The sequence below is a fragment of the Pinus tabuliformis genome, chromosome 7 (assembly GCF_031772625.1).
Source record: "Pinus tabuliformis cultivar Carrire ecotype Pingquan chromosome 7, CPIR1, whole genome shotgun sequence".
Taxonomy (NCBI): Eukaryota; Viridiplantae; Streptophyta; class Pinopsida; order Pinales; family Pinaceae; genus Pinus; species Pinus tabuliformis.
In genome coordinates this window covers 1,626,107,310-1,626,134,032 of record NC_142293.1, presented here as the reverse complement: position 1 = coordinate 1,626,134,032, position 26,723 = coordinate 1,626,107,310, and the positions used below count along the sequence as shown (strand labels likewise).

Sequence of the window (26,723 nt, the reverse complement as noted above, 5' to 3'; positions counted from 1 at the left end):
CGGGCCTGATAGAAGCAATGACAACAATCAAGGAATTTATAAAAGAAATCAACAATAAGATTTTACAAAACGGTCTATGTTTGACCAGTTTGAAAGTTTTGTCATTTGTACCACCCCGTCTTTTGCAAGAATCCATCATTGTGAAGAACAAATCCATGAAGTGGAATTTCCTACTCGCAGGTTCTCATCCTCCCTAAGCACTGGTAATTAGCTTGAAAAATCACGCAACTGTTAACAATTACTACCTTCCTTGTCACAGGAAAGCTAAGTGTTACACAACCTGGATCATGAATATCTAGGTAGAAGACAACGCAAACACACCTAGACAACTTAAATATAGAAGACTTTTCTATTCCTTTTTGAGGACTTGGAAATAAAATAAAATTACATTCCGACAGGCTTTATAGCAGTTTCCATTCTGCGTAGTGCAACTTTTATGCGTTCCCTCAAGTTTTCATTTTCACAATCAACAGTATTGCTTGTGTGGTCCACATTGGCCACGACACCATCCACAGATACAATCAATTTTCCATCCAATTCCTTCACATCTCCAAACAACGAAACTAACAAAGATTGCACTATTTTCAAAGTATCCACTGCCTTGCCTTCTGTAGACTCTACATCGGATGTCTTCATCTTTGGAGACTCTGGATTGAAATTCATCATCATTGCAATAATGGAGTCTGACACCATGTCAGTTATGGGATCAGAGACCCACTGCAGCACTACATAATCCATTCCTTCTTGTTTCACCAAGACTTTGCCATGAACTTTAAGAGTAGGAAGTTCCTCATTTAAAGTTTCTACACCTTCGTACAATTGCTGAAGGCGGTGCCTAAGTACAGTGAATGCTCCCTTGTATGGAATAGATAACCGCTGTGTAACGGTTCCTGTTGAGAGTTGGGTGAATACATGAAGATCTTCAGGAGCCATTATTTGGTAAGTGAAACCTTTTCTTACCAATAAACCACTCACTCGACTGCCTACTTCCGGAGTTTTTTCTGCCAACCTACCTATTGCCTTTGCTGTCTTCTCAGCATTGAAATGCATCTCTACTGTCTGACAATTCTTTGGTGATAACACCCTAATATTTTGGTCTGCAAACTGAGTCAGTAACTTTTGTTTAAGACGTCCCATTTCATTTGCTTCTCCGTGCACCAGAATAATATTTGGTGGCCGAAGTTCATTTAAAAAAGCACTTGTCTGGCTGAAATCAGCATGAGCTGAAAATGAAATATAGTGAACCTGCATATTCAGAGGAGCCTGCAACCCACTCATCAATGTCACCTCCTTTGGTTCATTCATAATTGTTTTTGCCAGTGTGCCCTCAACTACATACCCAGGAATTATACACGCATTCTTCCTATCCTGACACCAAATATCAAAGAGCTGCCTTGACAAACCACTCTGCAAACCACCTGGACTAGCCATTACTACTGAAGGCCCATCATCCTCAAAGTTCTCTATGCTTTTGAGAGGCATTATGTGCTTAAAATCAAATGGATTTGAACCTTCAAATTGTGCGCGAATTCTGTCATTCATTGCATTTATGTACGTCTGATAAACAGCCAAGCATCTCTTTGCCAAAGGAGAAGCATAGTAGATTGGAACATTATGGAGCTCTGGATGTGATGCCCAATATTCGTCAAGAATCAACAGAAGTTCCTGAGCACGGCCCAATGCAAATGCAGGAATAAGGACCCTTCCACCCTGAGAGACAACATTGTGTATAACATCAGTAAATCTTTTCTCTCTGATAGCTCTGGGCTGATGAAGTTGTACACCATACGTTGACTCAATTATACAAACATCAGGAGAGAACTGAGGAGTTTCAGCAGCACGAAGATGGCGATCTTCTTCCCGGGAATAATCACCAGTATATAATACACGCACCCCCGCAATATCAACCATGAACATCGCTGCACCCAGCACATGTCCTGCTGTGTAACACCAGAATCTGATGCCATTCACCTCCAAGGTCTGATGAAAGTCAATCACCTGTAACAGTTCATATACAGATTGATTAACTAGAATATAATATCTTAAATCAATTGACAAGTATAACCTGCCATCAGAAGCATATTTTACAAGAGACTCACCTGGCAGCATATATATAAATTAAGTACAAACCTAGTACAAGAACTTTAGCGTATTAATAAAGCGGATGAGAGCAAAGAGGACATGCACCTCAATCTTATCCATTGATCGAAGAATGTCTTGTTCATCAAATAGCATATCTTCAACGGACACTTTGCTTACTTTCACATAATCAGAAAGTAAAAGTTTGTAAATAGCTTTGGTTGCATGTGTCATAAATACCCGGCCTTTGAAAGTTGTCTGCATAGCACTGATTAATTAGTATTTAAACTTTAAAGTGTATCGGAATCTTAGGAAGTAGACAGAATAAAAATCCAACCAAATATGCAATTCATTCAAGACATAGGGTATATAGCCCACACCTTCTCCAAGAAATAAGGAAGGGATGCTGCATGGTCCAAATGGAAACTGCACAAAAAGTATTCATATTGGTCATAGAGATTTTGTAATATCATTTTGATTCTCCTCTGATGCACAGAATCTCCATATAAACAAAAACAAAAAAGCTTCTGCTTCCAATCCATATAGTTAGGCCAAAGTTCAACATAATCCGGTATTTAGAATACAATTGCAGGTTAAAATCTTAGCACAGGTATTTGCCCACTTTACTTTCTAAAATGGAAGGGCATGGATGTAATCTATCAAGGCAATATGGTTGTGTATTTTGCAGCAAACTCCATAAGCAAATTAAACAGGATTTTCTATTTTAGCTTGAGCTGGCACAGCTCAGGGCTCAAATGTAAGTCCATGTTTATTAAGCACCCATGTACTCTAAATGGCTTGGGATGTACACTCTCAACAATGTTTTGTTATCCATTACAGATCTGAGATTAGTGATTACAAGCCCCTTTTATGTCTCTCTGCGACCCAGTGTTTAGAAGCATCTCTCTAATGTTGGGAAAACATAATTTTAAAGGGATGGAAAGGCAGTTTCCATAAAGCAATAAGTTAGAGCAAATTGGCAATGATTATTGTACTTCTCTTGTTCATTTTGAGAGAATATGATGCAGCACTATGAATCCCTGAAGATCTATGCTATCATAAACCAACATAAATTTATATTTATGTGCATAAAATAAAACTACCACCAGGAAAATTCAACTCATAACACAAAATCAAATCAAAACTCAAAGAGGAATGAAGTTTGAACATCCAAAAACACTTAGATTAACCAAATTCTTCCATATAACCATCTCTTTTTCCCTCCCCTCAAGAGATCATCACATCCTCTTCAAATAAAGTTCATACCTTTCGAAGACCATTTAAAAACCTGACAATGAATGATGAAGAAAATATTGCTGCTTATTTTCTTCGAATAGATGTAGTTAATTATTGCAAAGGACTTGGTGAAACAATTGAAGAAATAATAGTTGTTCAACAAAAATTGAAGTCTCTCCCTCTGCATTTTGATGTCAAAGTCTCAACCATAGAAGAAATAAAGGACTTGGAGAATCTAAAAATGGACGAGCTTCATGGAATTCTCACTGCATATGAAATGAAGACGGGAAACTTATCACATAAGGAAGCAGCATTTAAAGCATCTAAGAAATCTAGAAAATGCAACACTAGTGACTGCTTCAGTGATGAATCTGATATAGACATGGCTCAACTAGTCATATAACTAAAGAAAAGATCCAGATTCGAAGGTAAGTTACCTCTCATTTGTTTTAATTGTGGTAATATAGGACATTTTGCTGCTAAATGCTCTTTCAGAGAAGATAGTGAGGATGAGGAAGAACCCAGAAAAATGATCTTCAAAGGAAAATATTGGAAAAAGAAGAATCTTTACTCCAAAGAGGATAATAATATTTCTGAAGAAGAAGAATATGATTTCGATAATGACAGAAGGGAGATCCTATTTTTAGACACAAATGAAGAATCCAACATAGACAAATCAAAGGAGCAAAAGGAAGAAGCAGAAAAAGAAGGTGTTGAAGGCATGGTCGATCTTGAAGCAAAACTAATCAATGCACTAGAAGAGATTGATAACCTCAAGAAGAAACACAAAAGGTTGTCCAAGAAAATCATCCTTATCAAGAATGAAAAAGAGGAAGCAAAAGGAGTGGAAGAAGCGATGAACAGTCAGCAAAAAGAAAAGGAAGAAAATTGTGAGAACCTTGAAGAAGAACCTCAACTTATTCTCATCCATACTCAGAACTTCAACAAAGATTATATATCTAAAAAATACCAATCTATCATCACAAAATTCACTTTTCTCCAAATTTATAAACAACCTCTCCTTCCTAAGAACTTCAAAAAGCTAACTTGAAATGATGTAAATGCTTCTCTTTGTAACAAATAAAGTTTGGTTATGCTCTAATACCATTGTAATGAACAGAGCTCGTATATGCAGCAATAATCCTCAGAACACTTGGAATACGAAAACATCCAATGAGGATAAGAATATATATATATATATATATATATTGAATAGTGTAAAGAGAATCGATAAGAGATGTGATGATATGTTTTACAAATGAGACCCTACTTATATACCTAGGCAGGTGCCACTTTATGAACAGTCACATCCCTAGTGACATGCCTCTTCAATAACATGCCCTGAAATTAATTATTGTTAAATTTAATCATTATTTACAATTATTGTTATTTATATAATTTTTATAATTTCTATATTTTTTATTCATAATATTGCCTTCCTCTTCAAAAAGCTTTGTCCTCAAAGCTTATTTTTAATAAGACATGTCATCTACTTCTTTTGTGTTGTAATCTATTCGTATCTTTCAGAGTTCTTCGAATTGTCATCTTAGATGATACAAGATGATAAGATCCTCTAAGTGATAAATAAAATTGTCGAACTAAGAAAGGATTTGACCATCCTAAATCAATCTTCTGTGGAACTTCGCAATTACGTGATAGTTGGAATAAATTGTTATCGTTGGACTGGATTCCACTGACATCATTATTCTTCAGAACATAAGCTTGTTTCTATTCTAAACGATACAGACTGATTGAGATGTTTGTTCTTGTGATTCGGGTGTAGATAAGGATTTCTTGTGATCTGATTTCCCCTTAACTTGTTTGTGTCGATTTCTTGATTTACTTGAAGTATCTCATTTACTTCACATACTGAAGTCGCGTCACTTGGTTAAACACAAGGTTTTCATTTGAAATTTTCGTCATTTGAACTGCAACTTCTAAAAGTGTTTTTACTTTATCTAGGATTGTTATCTTCTTGCGTTGTGGTATTGATTGGATCAGTATTCATTCCTTTTTCTTCAACTTGGATTATTACATCTGAAGACTTTGACGCTTCTTTCGTGATAAGTTCTTCTAATTTACTTTTCAATGACTTTTTATCATCTTTAAGTTTCTTAATTTGCGTTACTAATTTCTCGCTATGATCCTTGAGGCAAGTAACTTCTTCGTTTTTGTCTGTGATAATCTTGTCAACTTCCTTCTGCATATTTTGCATTGACTTTTGATTTTCGTGAAGGATTACCTCTGAGATGTTGAATGGTGTTGTCATTGATGTCAACCCTAGAGTTTGACTTTGACTAAACACATATCATTGATGTCAAACTATTAATGAACGCTCCTAATATTTGTCTGAATTACATCAAGTTGGAAGCTCCACTAAAGGATGGTTGGAAACCCTAGCTCTAGGGTTTGGGTTCCCCAAACTAAGGACGTACCCCACACTTGTTGAGGATTTTTGAAGAAACAAATCACTAAGTTTGCTTTGGAGATCATCCTCATTGGATTCTCCTCATCGAGTTGTTTCGGGGAGTATGTGGCATGTCCCGTGGATCTTCATGGTTTGAAAGAAATGCCCAGTCAAAGTGCAAACCCCATAGTAGTGGTTAAAATCCCCAGCAGTGGTTGGCATGGTAATATATGATTGGCAACTCAAGAAGTAAAAAGGGCTTCTCATTAAAAATCAATTTGAATACTTTTGGTTACGATATTTTATTAAAGGGGGTTAATTCTTGATGAGAATAAAATAAAATTTAATATGGTCCAAAAACATTGAAGGCAATATTTGGGACCAAAATTAAATTTAAATATTGGGCTCTAGAAATTAAAATTTTAGTTATACTCCCTTCAAACCCTAAGTTGGTTGGGCTCATATGCCTCCTCCAAAACTATATAATGACTTTATCTTCCTCATCATTGAGATGTACTACTCACTCATCTATAGGTCGAAGTTCTGAAATGAAGTTTGCTCATTCTTGAACTCATGGAACAACAGGGGTTTATGGTGTATTTTTTTCTAGGTTAAAAAGGATTTTGTACTATTTTCTTTTGCAGGTGGCACATCTTTTTAAAATAATCTATGGTCAAGAAACCTTTGTGAAGAACGTGGCTCTGAAGAGATCGTATCTCAATGAAGAAACATGTGAACTAATTGATGAATCCAACACCAATCTTTGGGTAGCAAATTATGTGACTAAGTTTTCGCTGAGGTTAATTCGCAAATTTCTTAAGACGTTTTTGGCTCTTCTTTCTGAGGGCATATGGCCCTCACTTTGAGACAAAATTTGTAACAATTGGTGGGACTTCTTTGGTGTCTCAACACCAATTTTTAAGGTTATCCCTGCAGTCTGGGCCAGTTTTGCAAATCTGAGAGACTCAAATCTCTATATAGAAGATTTATGAGGAACAAAAATTCAATCCCGTGGAAGCCCTCCAAGATGTAACCCTGTGATGTGAGAAATATTTTGGCACTGTGATGCAAGGAACATCTCGGCTCTATGATGAAAGGGATATCTCAGCCTTGTGGCATTTAAGAAGGTTTTCATTGAATTCTTCGATATATCATATAGTGACTCTTCTAGTGGAGGATTCAAACTTCTGGGCAGTAATCCAATGACACAACTATAGTCCTCAACAGGTCACGTATACTTGGTATTGGAACAGTTTGCGGTACAAGTTTGATATAGCAGGGTAATAGACATAACCTACAGAAACACCGTTTGTCTCTCATTTCTCGTTGGTGATCAGACTATGCACAGAAACTAAAATCGAGTTGAGAGGTGGTGCAGTGTGGCGCTGAGAATTCTAGCTTGTGCAGTGTCGAAATTGAGAACATGTATTGATACCTTTCACAGCCACACAAACGAACAACGTATAAGAAGCCTCTATTGCCAAATAAATTGTCCCGTGGATATAATCGACATGGATGGATTGACGGGTTTTGGTTACTTGAGAAAGCACGTGGAGATTAGAAAGTGTTCAAACATATTAAAGTTTGGACGAATATAATTTCATGACATAAGAATCACTGGACAACGAAGTTTGTTTGTGGCATGTATTGGCTAGTGGGGCCCCAAGTGCCATTAAGTCATTTAACTTTTATTTTATTTACGGTTTCATTATGTCGAATAGTCAACTTCTTGTTGGTGGGTATCTTGTAGCATAGACATCATCATTTGAGCAATTTGTAGAACAGTGCCAAAAAGTGGCAGTCTGTAGAATGCTTAACCTACTATATGGTTTAATATAGCATTATTGTTTCAAACAAAGAATCGGAAAAAGTACTAAGATGTTACAGGGTTTACGACAGCGGAGAGGGATTGCATGATTTTGTTGCAACAGTTGAGACAGTGTAAGGCTGGGCACAGGACAGATTGGTGGCACCTAGGATTATGCTCATGGACACAAGTTAGCAGTATCAGTAGTGCCAGTGTTACAAGATTGTGATGTCAGAACAGAGACAGTGCAGGTCATTGTATTAATTGATTGGACATACTTCTGCTAAAATTATTGACATATATATCTTTACAACAAGCAGTATTGGTCATAGCTAGGGTTTCAGAAGCAGAAGACTGAAGTTGAAGTACAGAATTGTGCATGACAGCGGATTTTAGACGCTAGGGTTTGAAGATCAAATTGAGCAGAGATTGTCGTTTGTAGTTTAGTTTCTTTGTATTGATTCAGAGCACAGGTGGATCCAATCTGAAAACTGTGAAACGTGGTCCATTAAGAAGTGAAGTGAAGTCAAGTTGGAGAAGTCTTTTGTGGAGTATTTGCTACCCTACCAGAGTTGTAGAAGGGTCGCACACTTTTTGGGAAGGTTTTTCAGTCTTTTTGGTTCTGGTTTGAAGGAGGCCAAATTTTGCCCTGTTGGAGGCTGAGCCCTATTTGAGGCCACTTTTTGTTGAGGTTGAGTTATGTTGAGGAGGCCGAGTCTTGTTGAAAGCCGAATTTTGTTCTGTTGGACCGAGTTTTGCTGGAGTTCGAGCTCGATTTAGAGGCTGAGATCTAGACTGGTTTGTGTGTCAACTGCCAAGAGGGCAGACCTTCTTTTGAACAGTTTCTAAGCCTAAATATTGTTTTTCGAACAGTAAGCGGTGATAAGTTGGTGCTTACTAAGGATCGGTGTCCTCATCTTCTTGATAGGATCGAGCCTACAATTTTTTTGTAAGTTGGTGCTTGTAGAGGATTGGTGTCCTCACAAGTGGTTGTAATAAATTGAAGATTGCTTGATTCAAGTATTTCTTCTTCAAGTTTGGATTTTTCTTTGTGTTTATGCATTGTGTTGATGATTGATTATGTGATGAGATTTTATTTGAAAAGAATTTAAATTTAACTTATATTGATTCACCCCCCCCCCCAGTATCACTATGTATTTCCAACAATTGGTATTAGAGCAAACTTCTTCAAGAATAGTCTAACAACTGGAAGATCTTACAGGGGCCATGGCCAGTCAAGAATGCTTAATCAAAATTCCTTTGTTTGATGGAACAAATTTTTCCTTTTGGAAGATAAGAATGAAAACCCACTTGATGTCTCTTGGTGTTGAAGTTTGGCAGTCTATTTTAGATGGATATAAGGTTCCATCTTCTCCTCCAGTTGATCAAGATGGGAAAAAGGCTTATGTCTCCAATGCAAAAACTATGAACTCCATTTTAAATGGATTGTAAGATTCGGAATTTGTTTAAGTTATGCAGTGCGCATCAACTAAAGAGATGTGGGACAAGCTTCTAAGCAACTATGAAGGAGATGACAAAGTAATGAAGGTAAAACTTCATACCTTTCGAAGACCATTTAAAAACCTGACAATGAATGATGAAGAAAATATTGCTGCTTATTTTCTTCCAATAGATGAAGTAGTTAATTATCGCAAAGGACTTGGTGAAACAATTGAAGAAACAATAGTTGTTCAAAAAAAATTGAAGTCTCTCCCTCTGCATTTTGATGTCAAAGTCTCAACCATAGAAGAAATAAAGGACTTGGAGAATCTAAAAATGGACGAGCTTCATGGAATTCTCACTGCATATGAAATGAAGACGGGAAATTTATCACATAAGGAAGCAGCATTTAAAGCATCTAAGAAATCTAGAAAATGTAACACTAGTGACTGCTTCAGTGATGAATCTGATATAGACATGGCTCAACTAGTCATATAACTAAAGAAAAGATCCAGATTCAAAGGTAAGTTACCTCTCATTTGTTTTAATTGTGGTAATATAGGACATTTTGCTGCTAAATGCTCTTTCAGGGAAGATAGTGAGGATGAGGAAGAACCCAGAAAAACGATCTTCAAAGGAAAATCTTGGAAAAAGAAGAATCTTTACTCCAAAGAGGATAATAATTTTTCTGAAGAAGAAGAATATTCGATAATGACAGAAGGGAGATCCTATTTTTAGACACAAATGAAGAATCCAACATAGACAAATCAAAGGAGCAAAAGGAAGAAGCAGAAGAGGAAGGTGTTGAAGGCATGGTGGATCTTGAAGCAAAACTAATCAATGCACTAGAAGAGATTGATAACCTCAAGAAGAAGAACAAAAGGTTGTCCAAGAAAATCATCCTTATCAAGAATGAAAAAGTGGAAGCAAAAGGAGTGAAGAAGTGATGAACAGTCAGCTAAAAGAAAAGGAAGAAAATTGTGAGAACCTTGAAGAAGAAATTGTCTCATTAAGGAAAGAGATAGATAAGCTCAAAAAAAACATAAAAATCTCTCAAACCCTGGATGCAATTCTCAGTAGTCAAAGATCACCATATGACAAGACCGATCTTGGTTATATGAGTGAGACTTCATACAAAGAAGATGTAAACCCTAAGTCACCACGAAAGAAAGTTGGAGAAGCTTCAACCTCAGCAAAAGCAAGGACATAAGTTGGGAGGAGTCTAGAAACACTGTTACATCAAAAAGCCATGTTGATGCTCTCAAGGATTCCATTCACAATGCAAGTAACAATATGATAAGGGATAAGGACCATCAACGAATTGAATCACCTCCAAAGTGTTCAGAAATCTAGGGCATCAAGTATTAGATGATTTCTCTGAGAGATGATTGCTTGTGAATGCTTTTTACCTTTTAGATTAGATTCTTCTCTTTAGATTATTATTGTGTTTTTCTTTCATCAAACAGTTACCAATGCATAAACAATAAAGAGACAAGAGACACAAAATGTAGGTTATTTGCCAAGGCCAAAACCTCTCCCACTTGAGAGGAAAACCCACACAAATTCTTCTTCTTATAGAGACTTCAATTGACGAATACCAAGACCAAGACCCTTGACCTATTTTCCACTCCAAGACCAAGACACAAATCCTCCTTGATGAGATTCTTCCTGCAATGATCAAATCTCTACTTCTTCCTCCTTCACGGCTACTCTTCAGAATTTCAGTCCCTTGGTTCAGTACTGCACTCCTTGGTTCTAGTTCAGAAACCCTTAGCACATGAGCTTGACCAACTTTGACCTTATATCTTCTTCGCTCTAGAAGGAGACTTCTTGACACTTCGGCTTTGTCTTTCACCCAAAATCCTCTCTCACTGTGACTATAATACCTCGGCCTTCTTTCTGCAATACATAGGTCTGCAATCTCGCACGTGTGGAGGTAAGTTGGCCCAAAAACAATCCCAAAACAACACTAGAGACCTCGTTGCTCCTTTCCTTCTTCCTTGTTGGTTATTAGGCTCCCTTGATGACCTTCACACTTCTTCCTAGCTTCAGATCTTGACCAAATTACTTCTTTGAAATTCTGCTCTGAAATGGAATCTGAACTACCCTATTTATAGTTGTTTTCCCATGTATATAAGCCGACATGAGATGATTGTGAGCCAACATGTCTATTTGAGAGATTATATTATTCTTTTGAAGCCGACTTGAAGGAGGTGACTTTGTCTTGGTCTTGGAGGGCCTTCTTATACTTTTTATGACTCATACAAAAATGTAGCGTGCCCAAGAAGGGTCCTTCATACATGACATAGGCTCAAATTGACTTTTATGATTAGATGACAAATCCTAAAGGCTCACAATGGGAGTCATCTCTAAAAATAAAATTCCTTGCTCATGACACCCATGAGACAAGTATTACAATAATAATTTTATTTTTCTTCTTTACAACAATTACATAAAATCACAATTACACATGTCATTATGAAGACCGAACCTAGTTACACTTTTCAACACTCCCTCTTAACTAGGGAGGTATTCATAATGGTACTTGGTTATTCTCAATCTGAAGAATTTCTCATAAGAAGAGTCGAATTGGTAACCCATCTGTTTAGCATCATATCAATCAACGTTGTCACATAGCAAGGCCTTGACTAACAACTCTATCTCTCCACAAGATCTGAAACAATGCTGGCGAGACCAATGATGGATAGACACCCTCATCATTGTCCCTCTCGGAACACACCCTAACCGGGTTCTCAAGGTGTGTTCCACCAGGACTTTTCTTATCTTGGATTCCCAGTCCTCAAAGAATATCGGTCCTCTACGACTATTATCTTGGATGCCCTAACTCATCCTTAAAGAGTATCGGATAGCGGACGTTTACCCAATCCTCCATCCTGTCTTCCCAAGTGAAGACAAGAATAATGTGTCTATCTCTCCCTCTTAATTAGGGAGGACATATCTATTCCAATAAAGGGTACCTTAATCTCCCTTTTGGCTTAGGAATTTCCAAGTTTCTTCCAAGTAAGAAACTTGTTTCCACGCTCCCTCTTAATTAGGGACCTACAACAGCTCCTCAGGTGGAGATGATGGGACAATCAGCTGCTTTGAAGAACTCCTCCTCACAATGGCATGAACTTCTTTTTGTTATCCAAGAGTCTTCATGTTTGGGACTTCTATATAGGGCACCGACCATCCATCACTTTCATCCATGAGTCAACCATGTCATCATTGGAAAGTGATCCATCAGTCCATATATGGCCTTTCTTCATGATGTTTACTTAAGGATCTTTCATCCTACTACATGTACATTGGTGGTGGAAGACATCCATAGATCTTCCCTTGGCAGCCCTGCATAAACCCATCCAAATATTTCTTCAAAAATAAAGGAATGAACATTAAAATCAACACCTTTGTGATGGTCTTTCATCATGATATCTTCTAGTTTGCATCAACCTCCGGCATACATATCGACACATCTCCCAAAGATATAGTTTGTCAAGGGTCTCTCTCTTTTTCAAACTCCATCAGAGTCTTCATATCTTCCATGGAGATATCCTAGTCAAATCTTCTTGGTCTTTCGGATGTTGATTGCCTTTACCATGGTTGCATATTCCATGATCTCTTCCTTCCTTTCTTCACACATTTCATTCCCAGGAGCTTCCAATCAGAGTTCCTCAATTGTAGTCAACCACCTCATACTTCATATGAGGACATATTATGTTGATTTCATCTAGTGAATGTGTGACCCATGCATTCTTGCATCCCCTTGAGGGAGGAGATCCTTTCTTTTGATCATGCTCTTAAGATAGAGCATTGGTTCATGATATCTGCAACCATATGACATGACTTCCACAATATCAAATGTAAGCATACATACCTCATTTTTCCTTTGGGTCATCCAAACTTCCTGTAGTAGCTTCCTTGATTGAAAGAGCTTCAATCCCTTGATCTGTTTCACTTTTATGTCATCATACCATCATCCCATGAATTCCACAAGTTTGGAATTCTTGATGAAACACTTGCTTCCCCTCATGATCGGTGAACCTTTCAATGAAGATTCCATCAGAGAATCTTGAGGATCTAAAGTATCCCCATCAACAGATGTTTCCTTTTGATAGATGTGTGATGAACCTTGTACTAGATGGCCTTGCCACTAGTGTTTTCAATGAGATTCCTAAGAGCTATATCCTTGACCTCCATAGATTCTAACCATCTTTCATGCTTCTCTATGATGATGTCCTGAGATCTTGCTTTCAATGCTTCTGTGATGCCTTGATGCATCCCATTATTTTACTTAGTGAATCATGATAGCCATATCTTACAACAGAAGACTTAGGAACTTGAAAAGAACTTATGTGAGGAAGACTATCTCAATAGTGGAGATCTCTTACTTCCTCTTTCTTGGACTTCTTCTTTTCATCTTCCTCCACTTCTTTGGTGATATGGGCTTCTTCTCTATCTCTCTTGTTATTGCCCTTCTTTAACTTGGGACAATCTTTCCTGTAATGCCCTTACATCCATAGCATTGAATCTTATCTATGTTCTTCTTTCCTTTTCGAGGACCAAATTTTCCAAATTTTCCTTTCCTTCCAGCAAATGTTTGAATCTTCTCATTTGATTCTTCAACACTTTTTGCCCTCAACCTGTCTTCTTCTATCTTGCATAGAGACCACAAGTTGTTGAATGGGATAGCTTTCTTGTCCTCATAGGTATTTGATACGAGGTTACCTTGTTCATCAGTTAGTGCATTTAGAACAATGGAGATCATTTCTTTATCTGATATCATCTCTCCCAGATCTTGAAGTTGAGATCTTATTTGAGATGCTTTTGAGAGACATGAGGATATCCCTTCATCCTTTGATACCTTCAATTTGTGTAGATCAAATCTAAGTGATATGATCTCTCTTATGGCACTTTCAGAGAATAGTTCTACCAGTTTATCATATATCTCTTTAGATGTCTCCAACTCTGCTATATAGAGAATGAGGGGATCTTTGACAGACTCCATAAGAATCTCTTGAGCCCTTAGATCCCTTTCCATGTATTCAGATAGTGCTTGTCCTTCGGATGGTTTGCAAACCTTTCCATTGACATGATCAATAACTTCATTTTCTTCGAGGACTATATCTATCCTCCTTTTCCATGCAAGGAAGTTCGATGACCTAACCAGCTTATATATCTCCTTGCAAAATGAAGTCATTTTTGTTGGATTAGATTATAGAAGAAACGGTACTTACTTGTCAAGTGAAGATAAAATCTTCAACTTGATCCCTTTGATGATGATTGATGAAGATGTCTTAATGCTTCTTGGATGATCTTCTTCAATCATAAAGACCTTGATTCAAAGATCTCTTCAACTTGGCCTTCTTTTCTTAATGATGATCCCAAGACTTCTTTGTAGACTCCTTCGATCTAGGGTTATAATGCTTCCTTTGAAGATCTTTCTTAAAGATGATCTTTGCTTTGATGCCTTCCTCGAGATTTAATCCTTGAGTGTCCCTTGATAAGATGCCCTTCCTTGACTTAGTCACCTTAGCTCTAAAACCATGTTGAGAAATCTAGGGCATCAAGTATTAGGTGATTTCTCTGAGAGATAACTACTTGTGAATGCTTTTTACCTTTTAGATTAGATTCTTCTCTTTAGATTATTATTGTGTTTTTATTTCATCAAACAGTTACTAATGCATAAACAATAAAGAGACAAGAGACACAGAATGTAGGTTATTCGCTAGGGCCAAAACCTCTCCCACTTGAGAGGAAAACCCACACAAATTCTTCTTCTTATAGAGACTTCAATTGACAAATACCAAGACCAAGACCCTTGACCTATTTTCCACTCCAAGACCAAGACAAAAATCCTCCTTGATGAGATTCTTCTTGTAATGATCAAATCTCTGCTTCTTCCTCCTTCACGGCTACTCTTCAGAATTTTGGTCCCTTGGTTCAGTACTGCACTCCTTGGTTCTAGTTCAGAAACCCTTAGCACATGAGCTTGACCAACTTTGACCTTATATCTTCTTTGCTCTAGAAGGAGACTTCTTCTTGACACTTCGGATTTGTCTTTCACCCAAAATCCTCTCTCACTATGACTGTAATACCTCAGCCTTCTTTTTGCAATACACAGGTCTGCAATCTCACACGTGTGGAGGTAAGTTGGCCCAAAAACAGTGCCAAAAGAACACTAGAGACCTCGCTACTCCATTCCTTCTTCCTTGTTGATTATTAGGCTCCCTTGATGACCTTCGCACATCTTCCTAGCTTCAGATCTTGACCGAATTACCTCTCTAAAATTTTGCTATGAAATGGAATCCGAACTACCCTATTTATAGTTGTTTGCCCATGTATATAAGTTGACATGAGATGATTGTGAGCCGACATGTCTATTTGAGAAATTATATTATTCTTTTGAAGCTGACTTGAAGGAGGTGACTTTGTCTTGGTCTTGGAAGGCCTTCTTATACTTTTTATGACTCAAATGTAATGTGCCCAAGAAGGGTCCTTCATACATGACATAGACTCAAATTGACTCTTATGACTAGATGACAAATCCTAAAGGCTGAGCCATCACTAAAAATAAAATTCCTTGCTCATGAAACACATGAGACAAGCATTACAATAATAATTTTATTTTCCTTCTTTACATCAATTACATAAAATTACAATTACACGTCATTATGAAGACCGAACCTAGTTACACTTTTCAACACAAAGCAGATCAACTTCAAAAGAATTGTTCCATTAAAGCAACCATACACAGCCAAGTATCAAACTATTTTTCTTGGTCATTGTTTTTCATGCATAAATTTTGGACATCAAGCAAAAGATTTCGAAGCTTATGTGAAAAATAATAATGAATGAGGTTCTCATCAAACCTCTAGAAATAAGTTTGTAGACAATAGAATTAGAGATACTGGTGGCTTCAATAACAAAAATCATAATTCATTTGCTCCATTATCCTAGTACAATGTAGAGTGTTACAAATGCAATAATTTTGGACATATGGCACGATATTTTCCTACGAAATCAAGAGAAGGGTTTTGGAAGAAAAAACAAGAAGAACCACCAACAAAAAAATGGGGACAAGTTATGTATGCTCAAAACAATCAAAGTCCACAGTATGTTGATAGCGGATGCTCTAGACACGTGACTGTGTTGAATTTGTAACTATAGTTGGTCGTCATAATGTACTTATGGTCACTTTGATGTAATTATATTTATCATTGTACAGCGTATTTATAAATGCTTGAGACAAAGGAAAAATTATTTTGAGTCAAAGTCCCATTGCGACTTTTAAAAGATGTAAATTTGAATTTTTAAAATGATTTGTTTTGCTCCAAAAGTGACAAGTCGGCTTCCCTCCAAGTCAAGTCGGCCCTGGCCAAGACACGCGTCCATTCACCTAGATAGACTACTATATAAAGGCAGCTCGAGCTCCTCATTTGGTCAATTCGCATTCCTCTCTCAAGATAGTTTCTAGGCAAGTGAGTGAAGGATAAGAAAGACAAAGAAGAAGGTCAAAGTTTCTCTCTCCTCTCTCTCTCTAGCAACTCATGCGTGTGAAGGAGTCCACTCTGTGATTCGCAGTTTCTGGGGCAACTATTGCAGGGAGCCGAAATTTTCTGGGTTACTAGGGCAATTGCTACAAGGCTGAAATTCTGGGGCAACTGGTATTGTAGGAGGGCCAAAATTCTGGAAGTGCGGGATCAAGAGCAAAGTGCAGGACTTGTAGGAGAAGACCAAGTTTTACCATAGGTCTAGGTGCGTCTCTTATTGAACAAGAAGAATTTCTCTATTGAAAAGGTTGTTGGGTTTTTCCTCGTAGTGGGTTTTCCCAGGGTAAATCTTGTCTCTCTTTTGTGCATTGTGATCTCTACTGTTCTATTGTTCTTTATTGTTGAATTTCTAAAGTATAATTATTGAATGATATATTGGAACAAGTTAAAAGAAATCTACATCAAAAGTAATTATCAGAATTTTAGAAATCTTGTGCTAACCCTAATTGCACTAGAAAATCAACAGAGTGGACATCAAAAGAAATTTATTACCCTAAAAGAAGAAAAAGGAGGAAATGTGACTTTTGGAGACAATGGATCTGCCAGAATCGCTGGAAGAGAAATTGTAAGCCTTGACAATGGTAAAGCTAAAGCACAAAATGTTTTGTACGTTGAGGACTCAAACATAATATTTAAAGTGTCACCTAGATGTGCAATCAAGGTTATGATCTCACTTTTCGTGCTAAAGAATGTGAAATAAGGAAGACTAGTTCAAGAAGATTAGTGGGAAAATCAATTGGGACTCCAGGAAATGTATATATTCTTGATGAAATTCAAGGAGAAAAATGCTACAATGGATAGACAAATGAGAGTTGGTTATGGCATAAAAGATTAGGACACTTGAGCTTTGACAATTTGGTAAAAATCAACAAAACACAAGCAGTAAGAGATATGCCCAAAATCTCAAAACCAACAAGTGTCATTTGTAAATCTTGTCAACATGGGAAAGCGCAAGAGTGAGTTTCAAGTCAAAGGAGTGTGCAACGTCAAGCATCAAGATCACTAGAGCTTGTTCACACAAATCTATGCAGACCAACAAGAAAACCAACCCTTCAAGGCGAAAGGTACTCTATGTTGTTTGTTGATGATTATACTAGAATGATATGGGTTGCATTTCTTAAAGCAAAACGAGAAGCACCGGATACTTTCAAATAATTCAAGGCCTTAGTTGAAAATGAAAGCAATCTGAGAATCAAATGTTTAAGATCATATAGAGGAGGTAAATTTACCTCAAATGACTTTAATGAATTCTATGAGAAATGTGGAATCAAAAGACAAATTTCAACTGCAAGAACTCCACAAGAAAACGGAGTCATAAAAAGAAAGAATGGATCAATGCAAGAAACAGCAAGAACAATGTTGCTAGAGGCCAAATTACCAGATAAGTTTTGGAGATAAGTAGTTGTTGCAGCAATTTACATCATGAGCAGAGCACAACTCTAAGTTAATAGCGACAAGACACCATATGAGCTATGGAAAAGTAGACCAACTTCATTAAAGTATTTCAGAATTTTTGGAAGCAAGAATTACGTGAATATAAATGATGATAATTTGGGCAACTTTGATTCTAGATTGGATGAGGGAATCTTCCTTCGATACACAACAAGAAGTTAAGCTTACAAATGCTACAATAAAAGACTACGCAAAGTTGTGGAATGTATTGATGTAAGAATAAACAAAGCTTGCCCAGAAAAAGAAGCAGAACAAACAAATCAGAATTCATAAACAACCATCTATGTGGACCAAGAAGAGATTACTACAAAGGAAGAACAAGAAAAAGAAGAACAGTGTCCATCCAAGACAACTTTTAAATTTGTGCAAAAACATCACCTAGAGAACCAAATTATTGGAGATGTTGATGCAGGTATACAAACCCAAAGAAGAATGACCAATTCACCAGGAAAAGTAAATTTTGCCTTGCTATCCAAAATAGAGCCAAAGGATTTTGCACAAGCCAATAAGGACCAACATTGGGTGAATGCTATGGAAGAAGAATTGAATCAAATTGAGAAAAATGGAACCTAGGAACTTATGCCACAACCGAAAGACAAAAACATGATTGTGACTAAATGGGTATTCAAAAAAAAATGAATGAAGATGGACAAATTATCATAAATAAGGCAAGACTTGTATGTAAGGGATATGCACAAATTAAAGGAATTGATTTCGAAGAAACCTTTGCTCCAATTGCCAAATTAGAAGCAATAAGAATGTTTTTGGCATTTGCGTGTTCTAAAGGCCCAACCAGAAGGTTTTGACTTCTCTGAAAATAAAGATTATCTGTGCAAATTGAAGAAAGTTCTTTATGGGTTAAAACAAGCTCCAAGAGCTTGGTATTCCATGCTAGACCACTAGCTTCAACAAAAGGATTCAAAAGAGGGGTTGTTGATAACAATCTCTACATCAAGATAGAAAAGGACAGCTTATTAAACACTTGTGTATGTGGATGGTCTTATTTTTGGAAGCAATAATGATGATATGAGTCATTGATTTGCTCAGGAAATGTCAAAGGTATTTGAAATGTCAATGATTAGAAAATTATCCTTCTTCCTTGGACTACAAGCTTCTCAAACCATTGACGAAATATTCATTGCCCAAACCAAATACCTCAAGGAGATGCTCAAACAGTTTGGAATGGAACAATGTGCACCAGTTAGTACCCCTATGATTATCGATGCAAGATAAGGATGATGAATATCGTGAAGTCAATTCAACTCTTTCCAGGTCTATGATTGGGAGTCTACTATACCTGCGTAAAGATCACACATTATGCACGGAATAGGAATAGTTGCAACATTTCAACCAACACAAAAGGAATCACACATGCAAACAGTAAAGAGGATATTTCGATACTTAAAAGGCACACTCGATTTTGGTCTTTGGTATCCTAAGAGTACAAATTTCACATTGACAATGTACATAGATGTTGGTTGGGAAGGTAGCATTGATGACAGAAAAAGCACCAGTGGAAGTGCATTTTTCTTAGGAGATTGTCTTGTGCCTTGGTCAAGTAAAAAGCAACCATCAATTTCTCTTTCTACAACTGAAGCCAAATACATAGCAACAACAGACTATTGTACCCAAGTTCTTTAGATGAAACAAAATTTGCAAGACATCAAAATGGAATATGATCAACCAATTGTCATTTTCTGTGACAACATTAGTGCAGTCAATATCTCAAGAAATCTTGTCATGCACTCAAAAACAAAGCACATTCCAATCAAGTATCATTTCCTTAGAGAACAAGTCGTCGAGCAAAATGTCAAGATAGAATATATTGGCATTGTTACCGCTCAAACTAGTAGGGGTCCTAAAAGGGGATCTTTGAAGGGCTACTACTAGGCTAAGGGTAACAATGGAGCAATAGCCCATTGTCACCTCGGCTAAGGCTCCCTACTCTTTACGGACTTTCACCAATGGGAGGAGACTCGTTATGATAAGGATCACGAAATGGATGGACCAATGATAGGGCGAGGGGTGATCCTGGAAGCCTATTCACAAGAGAGGCTCAAATATGTGGCTTGCTTGTCTTGGAAGACAAGATGGAAGGCTCTCAAGGAAGGCCTTGGGGAGAATTTCAAGGGTTAGGTTTTGAGTATGTCTTATAAAGGAGATCCCTAAGTCCTAGAATTCTTGTGGAAACTTGGGTTCTAAGTGATCTTTATAAAATTAATCTTGACAGTGCATTGGACGACATGGAACCAAGTGAACCCAAGGTTAGGTCAAGGGGATAGGATTTAGCAACCAATGATATGCTTGACCTCATTAGGGAGGGGGAAGGGATCAATGAATGAATTTTAAATGAAAGGCAATACAAGGATCCTAGTGAGGTTTGTAGCCTAAGGGAAACCAAGGGCAAGAATTGGTCTTTGAGTTAGGGCTTGCGATATCTCAAGATCCCTCCATTGGAATCTCATGAAATTTGGAGGGCTTCTTGAGGACACACCAGTGTAGTTGTGGATCAAAAATTGAAGTATTTGGATGGCTAGATCGTGAGATAATTGATGCCCTAGGTGACCTAGAGAATAGGAAAGGGGAGAAGGAAAATAGGTTTAATGTGATCACCTTTGGGTGGACCAGTGCCTAATCCTTTGGGGAGATTGGAATCAGGTAGAATTATGACTATGGACCTTTAAATTTTCAAGGTCAAGGAGGCCTCAAACACAACTTCGCTTGGCACTAGGGCAGCAACAAAAGCAGCTTCAAAGACTTTATACTTCGTTTTGCAAGATAAATGTCTTGTCAAGATGAATTTCAGTAATGAAACATCCCTTGGAATATTCATTCATTATACATGGCCCGTACATGAAGCATTCACTATCTAGAAACAAAATTTCCACAACTTTGCATAAGAGATGCGCAAATAAGCCCTAGTATAGCGAAATCCCAGCAAAAATGTATGTAACAAAAATAGAAAGAAAAAATAGCATTAAAATATACTTACATGTATAAGAATATATCCAACCATCCAAAAAAACTTGCCATCGAGAAGCTCCAAGACATATGAAAATTATCCAAACATCAAAATTCATTCCATGCTCCAAAACATCTTCCTCCAAGAAAGATAGTGAAAATATCTAAAGAGATACTAGTTCCAAAGCCAAGTGATGATGCTAAAATGAATCCTCATCACTTCTATTTATACACTTCTAATGAGTTCGATTTAGCTACTTGGGCCTACATTAGCCCCTAAAATAAAAATAATGTGCAAAATAACTAGCTCATAAACAAAAGAATTAGCTTCTTAAGAGATCGAATGGTCAATAATACATGTCGTTGGGCCTTCTAAGAAGCCCGATGAAGTCCATAAGTGCCACAATGATGAATAGGACTCCCAAAAGTAGTGGACAAGGGGTTGGCCCCTTGTTCTCCAAATAATAAACCTGTGGTGCTCCCAATGGGTGTGAGGGCACACAAGTAACCTCATGGGTCTCCAAGTAGATCGAAGATGCCTATAGACCATCTGTAAGGGCTCAGATGATGGTGTAAGTGATGCCACATCAGCATACAAGTCCTAGGTCATCTGCCAAGTGCATGGTACAACTGTGGGGTCAGCTGGGCATGGTGAACCAAGTGCATCTTCCTCATCCAATAGGTGAATCTCGAGCAATCTCTAAACATCTTTGGGGATCCATGGAGTGTTGTCTACTGCTGTGGAGACCCATGGCTCTCAACACAGACCCTACATGTGCCAATGTAGCCCTCCGGAGGGTTAAGACCCTGTATAGAGAGACCAAACCTAATATGGAGACCATTTGCAATCCTGCATAAGATCCAATGTGTACCTTAGCCTTCCAGTACAACAAGTCATTTAAGAAAACTAAGTTAAAGAACCTACAAACAATGGACAATAGGTGGGCACTTCACAATGGCATGCCCTTACATAATGAGCTTTGGCATGTGCTAATGTCTCCAAGCTCCAAATGGAGTTAACCAAGTATCCTATTAAGTGGTTTCTACTTTTAAAGGGGATAGTATGTCCAAGGTACATCCTTCAAAGGGTGGTGGCATGTGATAAAGAGATAAATGGAGAAGGTAATGAAAGGGGCGGACCTAGGCCACATGCTGGGTTACAAGGGTAGCTAATAAAAGGGAAGCTCACACTTGGGTATATAATGTATAGGAGGGAGCAATCGTGGTGCATGAGGGGCCCTGGACTTGATTTTTCCAACCTTCTTTAAATGCCTTTTTCCTTTTATGATTTTTCTTTAACTAACTGCTCCAAACTCAAGGGATAAGAGTATGATGTGTAAGGTATAGCAGTGGATACCCCCTTTAAGGTAGGGTGGTTCATTACCTACCAGGGGATGGGACAATCATGGGTTCCTGAATGATAAAAGAGGCTCATCTAGGGCCTATAGGAAGTTAGGAACCAGGGTGATGGCCATGATGTTGGGGTAGAGCTCATGTATTGGCTTTTGCCCACATGCTAAATGTATTTGTCCCAGCCATCTTTTGCATTATGTGGTACATTTTTCTGTTGAATGTGGCCAATTATGATTTTTCATTTATTTTTAGCTGCATCAACCTCTGGGGCATCATTCCAGGCCCAACCCAAGATGTGGATAAGGGGAGGAGGAGGCTAACCCTATGTGGAACCAGTGGAGGAATGTGGACCTAGGTGGGAGAAATGATGAATGGGGTTATAACGAGTAGAAGGGGAGTGATATATGTGGATGAGGGAGCGGGACTACGCAACCAAAATCAGGGTTTCCCATGTAGTACCATCCCTAAAGCCCAAAGGTCAGTAAAAGAGATCCCACGGGACTAGGGTCCAAGGTTAACATCGAAAAGAAGTCTAGGGGACAAGAGCATAGACCTAGCCCACTCTTTCTGCTAAATCCCCCCATTAATCGATGCCCAAACGTTTCCATGATAAGTAAACTACAACTCTCAATTACCAAACGACAAGGCATACCTTTAGGTTTGGGAGGCCCACCTTCAAACATACGATCGTGACAGATGGGTGAGGGACCACATGGCTAGCTTAGGGGGCGAAGAAGTGGTACAACAAGCTAGTTGGTGGCTGCAAGGGGCTATTGGCTACCAGTTGAGGACCATCTTCTAGAAGAAAAAAATCTAAGGATATCACCCACAAAATGGTGGGCAACGGCACCAAAGAACATATTGTTGACATCTGTTGATTTTTTGTAGCATCAGGAGGTATTCTTGCATGGCTAAAGGGGTCTCCAAGTTGGCCTAGAAAAAATTTAAAAAAATAAATAAATAAATAAATTTTGGAGTGACAAGTCGGCCCAGCCAATGAAAGGGTGTGTCCCTTGGATTATTTTGCCCCATTCAACAAGTATAAATAGATGATGTAACAACTCATTTTCACTACCTAGAAAAAGCAATTCATCTTCTCTCTCATCATCATCTTATCTCTCTTGGACAATCGCACAAGTGAGGAGGCCGAATTTGACTAGACGTTGACCGAGGTTGTTTGACCGCAGATTAACCACAGATTGCGAGACGTTGACCACAGGGTTAACCGCAGACTACAGGGTTGATCGCAAACCGCAGGACAATGACCACAAACCACATGTTTGATTGCAGTTGACCACAAGGATTTAACTGCAGGCATGTTTGACCAAGCTAAGTTGACCAGCATTGAAATTCTGATATTTGGGTTGGTTTGACCAATGTTTACTTACTGAAGATTTCACCAGGTTTGACTGGTATTTGACTTGGATTATTGGCACAAATTCTAGACAAAATTATTGATTTTGTAAACATTGTTGAAGAATAATTTCTCCTAAGAAAATTTGTTGGGTTTTCTCCCAAGGCTGGGTTCCCAGGGTAAAAATAGTCTCTATTGTGCATGGTTGTCCTTCTATGATCTTTATTTTTTCCATTGTATTAACGGTTCATATTTTCTGAAGTATAATTATTCAATAATAGTAGTGACATTGTCAGGCCAGGAGGGTAACTCCACAAATTAACTTATTTATTGCATTACTCAGTTCATGAATATATACATGAGTGGAGAGACTCTTGGGATTCCAATTCCAAAGTCTCTTGGTTTTCTCTAATGCATAATTGAAACTATTTACAATATTTACAATAATTCCAATCCTTTTAGATTAGGTGTCAACATTCCCCCCTTTAATCTGAAGGGATGATGGTGAGTCCAAGCGTCATTCTGAATCTTCCAAACTTTTCCCTTCCAAGTGCTTTGGTGAAGATGTCTGCAATCTGCTCATTCATGGAACAATGTTGTAGGTGGATTGTCTTGGCCTCAACATGATGTCAAATCAGATGATATTTTGTATGTATGCGTTTGGTTCGATCATGGAACTTTGGGTTCTTGGCCAACTTTATTGCAAAAGTGTTATCAATCAAAAGAAGAGTTGAATGCACTTGTTTCTCCTACAAAATCTCCAAATTTTTCCTGAGCCACACAATTTCCTTCGTTGCTTCAGCTGCTGCCACATATTCTGCCTCAGTTGTGGAGTCCACTGGAACTAATTGTTTGTGTGGCCTCCAGGAGACGGCTCCTGATCCAAGACTCATAACATAACCTAAAGTAGATACCCCAATTTCTTTATCTAAAATCAAAGTCTGAATCAAAGTATCCAATCACGCTGAAATCGCCCACTTGTGTATACTTAAGTCCAAAGTCTTGAGTTCCCTTCAAGTACTTTAGAACTCTTTTTGCAGTAGACCAATGACCCTCATAAGGCTTTTGCATAAACTTGGAGACGATTCCAACAACAAATGAAATGTTTGGTCTAGTAATAGTCAAGTAGTTGAGACTTCCTACGAGATGTTTATACTTCGTTGCATCCTCAAATTCTTTTCCTTCAATGGATGTGAGCTTTATGTTTTGTTCCATTGGAGTAGTCAAAGGATTGCACTCAGCCATGCCAAACATGTTCAACAGATCTCCAATGTACTTCTTCTGAGAGAGGAATATAAACTTCGGATGTTGAATTACTTCAATACCAAGATAGTAGTGAACATAGCCCAAATCTGTCATTTCAAAACCTTTCCTTGGTTTTTTCTTTATGGATGCAATGTAGCTCTCGTTGTTCCCTGTCGTCAAAAGATCATATACCACAAGATATACAACTGTTTTGCAAACTTTCTTAACAAACAAAGTTGCATCATCAATATCATAATGTTTGAAATTGAGTTTCAGAAGATGCTCAGTTAACTTCATGTACCAAGCTCGCGGTGCTTACTTGAGGCCATGCAAGGATTTTACAAGCTTGCATACTTTATGTTCCTGAGTCCTGACCCTTCACAACAAATCCTTCTAGTTGGGACATAAAAACATTCTCTTTCAGATCTTCATTCAGGAAGGCAGTTTTTACATCCATTTGATGGACTTTCCAACCGTTCTGAGCTACCAAGGCAAAGAGTGTCTAGATGGTAACCCATTTTGCTGTGGGGGCAAAAGTCTCCTCACAGTGGACCCCTTGGTTCTGTGCAACAAAACATTTTGCCAAAAGCCTGGCTTTGTGCTTGTCAAGTGAGCCATTTGCTTTATACTTGTTCTTGAAGACCCACTTGCAACCAATTGGTTTGGTTCCCAATGGAGGATCAACCAGCTTCCAGCTGCCATTCTTCATCAAAGCATCATATTCTTTCTGCATTGCTTCTTTCCATTCATCATGAAAAGCGGCTTCTTTGAAGGAAGTTGGATCGAAATCTATAAAGAAATTCAATTCACAATCATAAGAAACATCCATATCAACAGGTTATTCAGAATCTTCTACATCACCTCTATCATGTCTGGTTGAGCTTCTTATTCATGTATTTCCAACCTCATCAAGACGTACACTTTCAAGTGTCTTTGTCAACCAATTTGGAGGACCTTTCTTAGATGGCCCAGGTTGCTCAGTTGACTGACTTGGGGCTGAATCAAGATTTAGTCTCCCAATTTTGTGAATTACATCACTCAAAGTGTCATCAATGGTTGGAGCTTCATGCGGGGGAGAGAGTGTTTCAGAAGAAGATTCCACAAATTGATCCAGTATAGGAATCACCCCTTCAAGATGTGAAATTTCATTATCAAACTCTTGAAATGACTTTGCATGTTTAAATCTATCCAAGCGATCAAGTTGCCGCTCAACAACATTGTCAATCTTGAAAGATTCAAGAAAGATCACATCTCTAGATGTTATAAACTTTTTATTCACTTCATAATAGAGACGGTATGCTTTGGAAGTATTTGAGTACCCCAAGAAGATACATTTGTGAATCCTTGCACCGAGTTTGTTTCTTTGTTCCTTAGGTATCAAGGCATAACAGGTGGAACCAAAAACCCTGAGATGCCTCACCGAAGGAATGTGGCCATACCACATTTCATAGGGAGTCTTGGTTTTTATAGCATGAGATGGACACCTATTCTTTATGTACACAGCACATAGAACTGCATCAGCGCAATACATCAGTTTAACATTCTTGAAAAACATCATGGAACATACCATATTTAAGATTGTCCTAATCATTCTTTCAGCTACTCCGTTTTGTTGGGGATTATAAGGCACGGTTGTTTGATATTTGATCCCACGTTGGTGAAGACAGTTTTCAAATTCATTTAATGTATATTCTTTTCCATTATCACTACGAAGAGATCCAATATGAGATTGTGCATCATTTTCAATCCATGCATGAAAGTTCTTGAACGTTTCAAAAGCTTCAAATTTGTTTTTCAATAAATAAACCCAACACATTTTGGTGTAGTCATCAATAA

General features: G+C 37.9%; 1 protein-coding gene across 1 annotated transcript in view; it reads right to left on the bottom strand.

The window, feature by feature from the left end:
- Positions 1-18: 18 nt before the first annotated feature.
- LOC149254466 (cleavage and polyadenylation specificity factor subunit 3-I-like) overlaps positions 19-26,723 on the bottom strand; it is a 124,533-nt gene continuing 97,828 nt past the window's right edge. The window contains exons 3-5 of the mRNA XM_089460171.1: positions 2,460-2,505; positions 2,188-2,337; positions 19-1,998 (exon numbers count right to left, since the gene is read on the bottom strand). Of these exons, the coding sequence (XP_089316297.1) occupies positions 385-1,998; positions 2,188-2,337; positions 2,460-2,505 (1,810 nt within the window). The 3' untranslated portion in view covers positions 19-384. The remainder of the gene's footprint in view (positions 1,999-2,187; positions 2,338-2,459; positions 2,506-26,723) is intronic.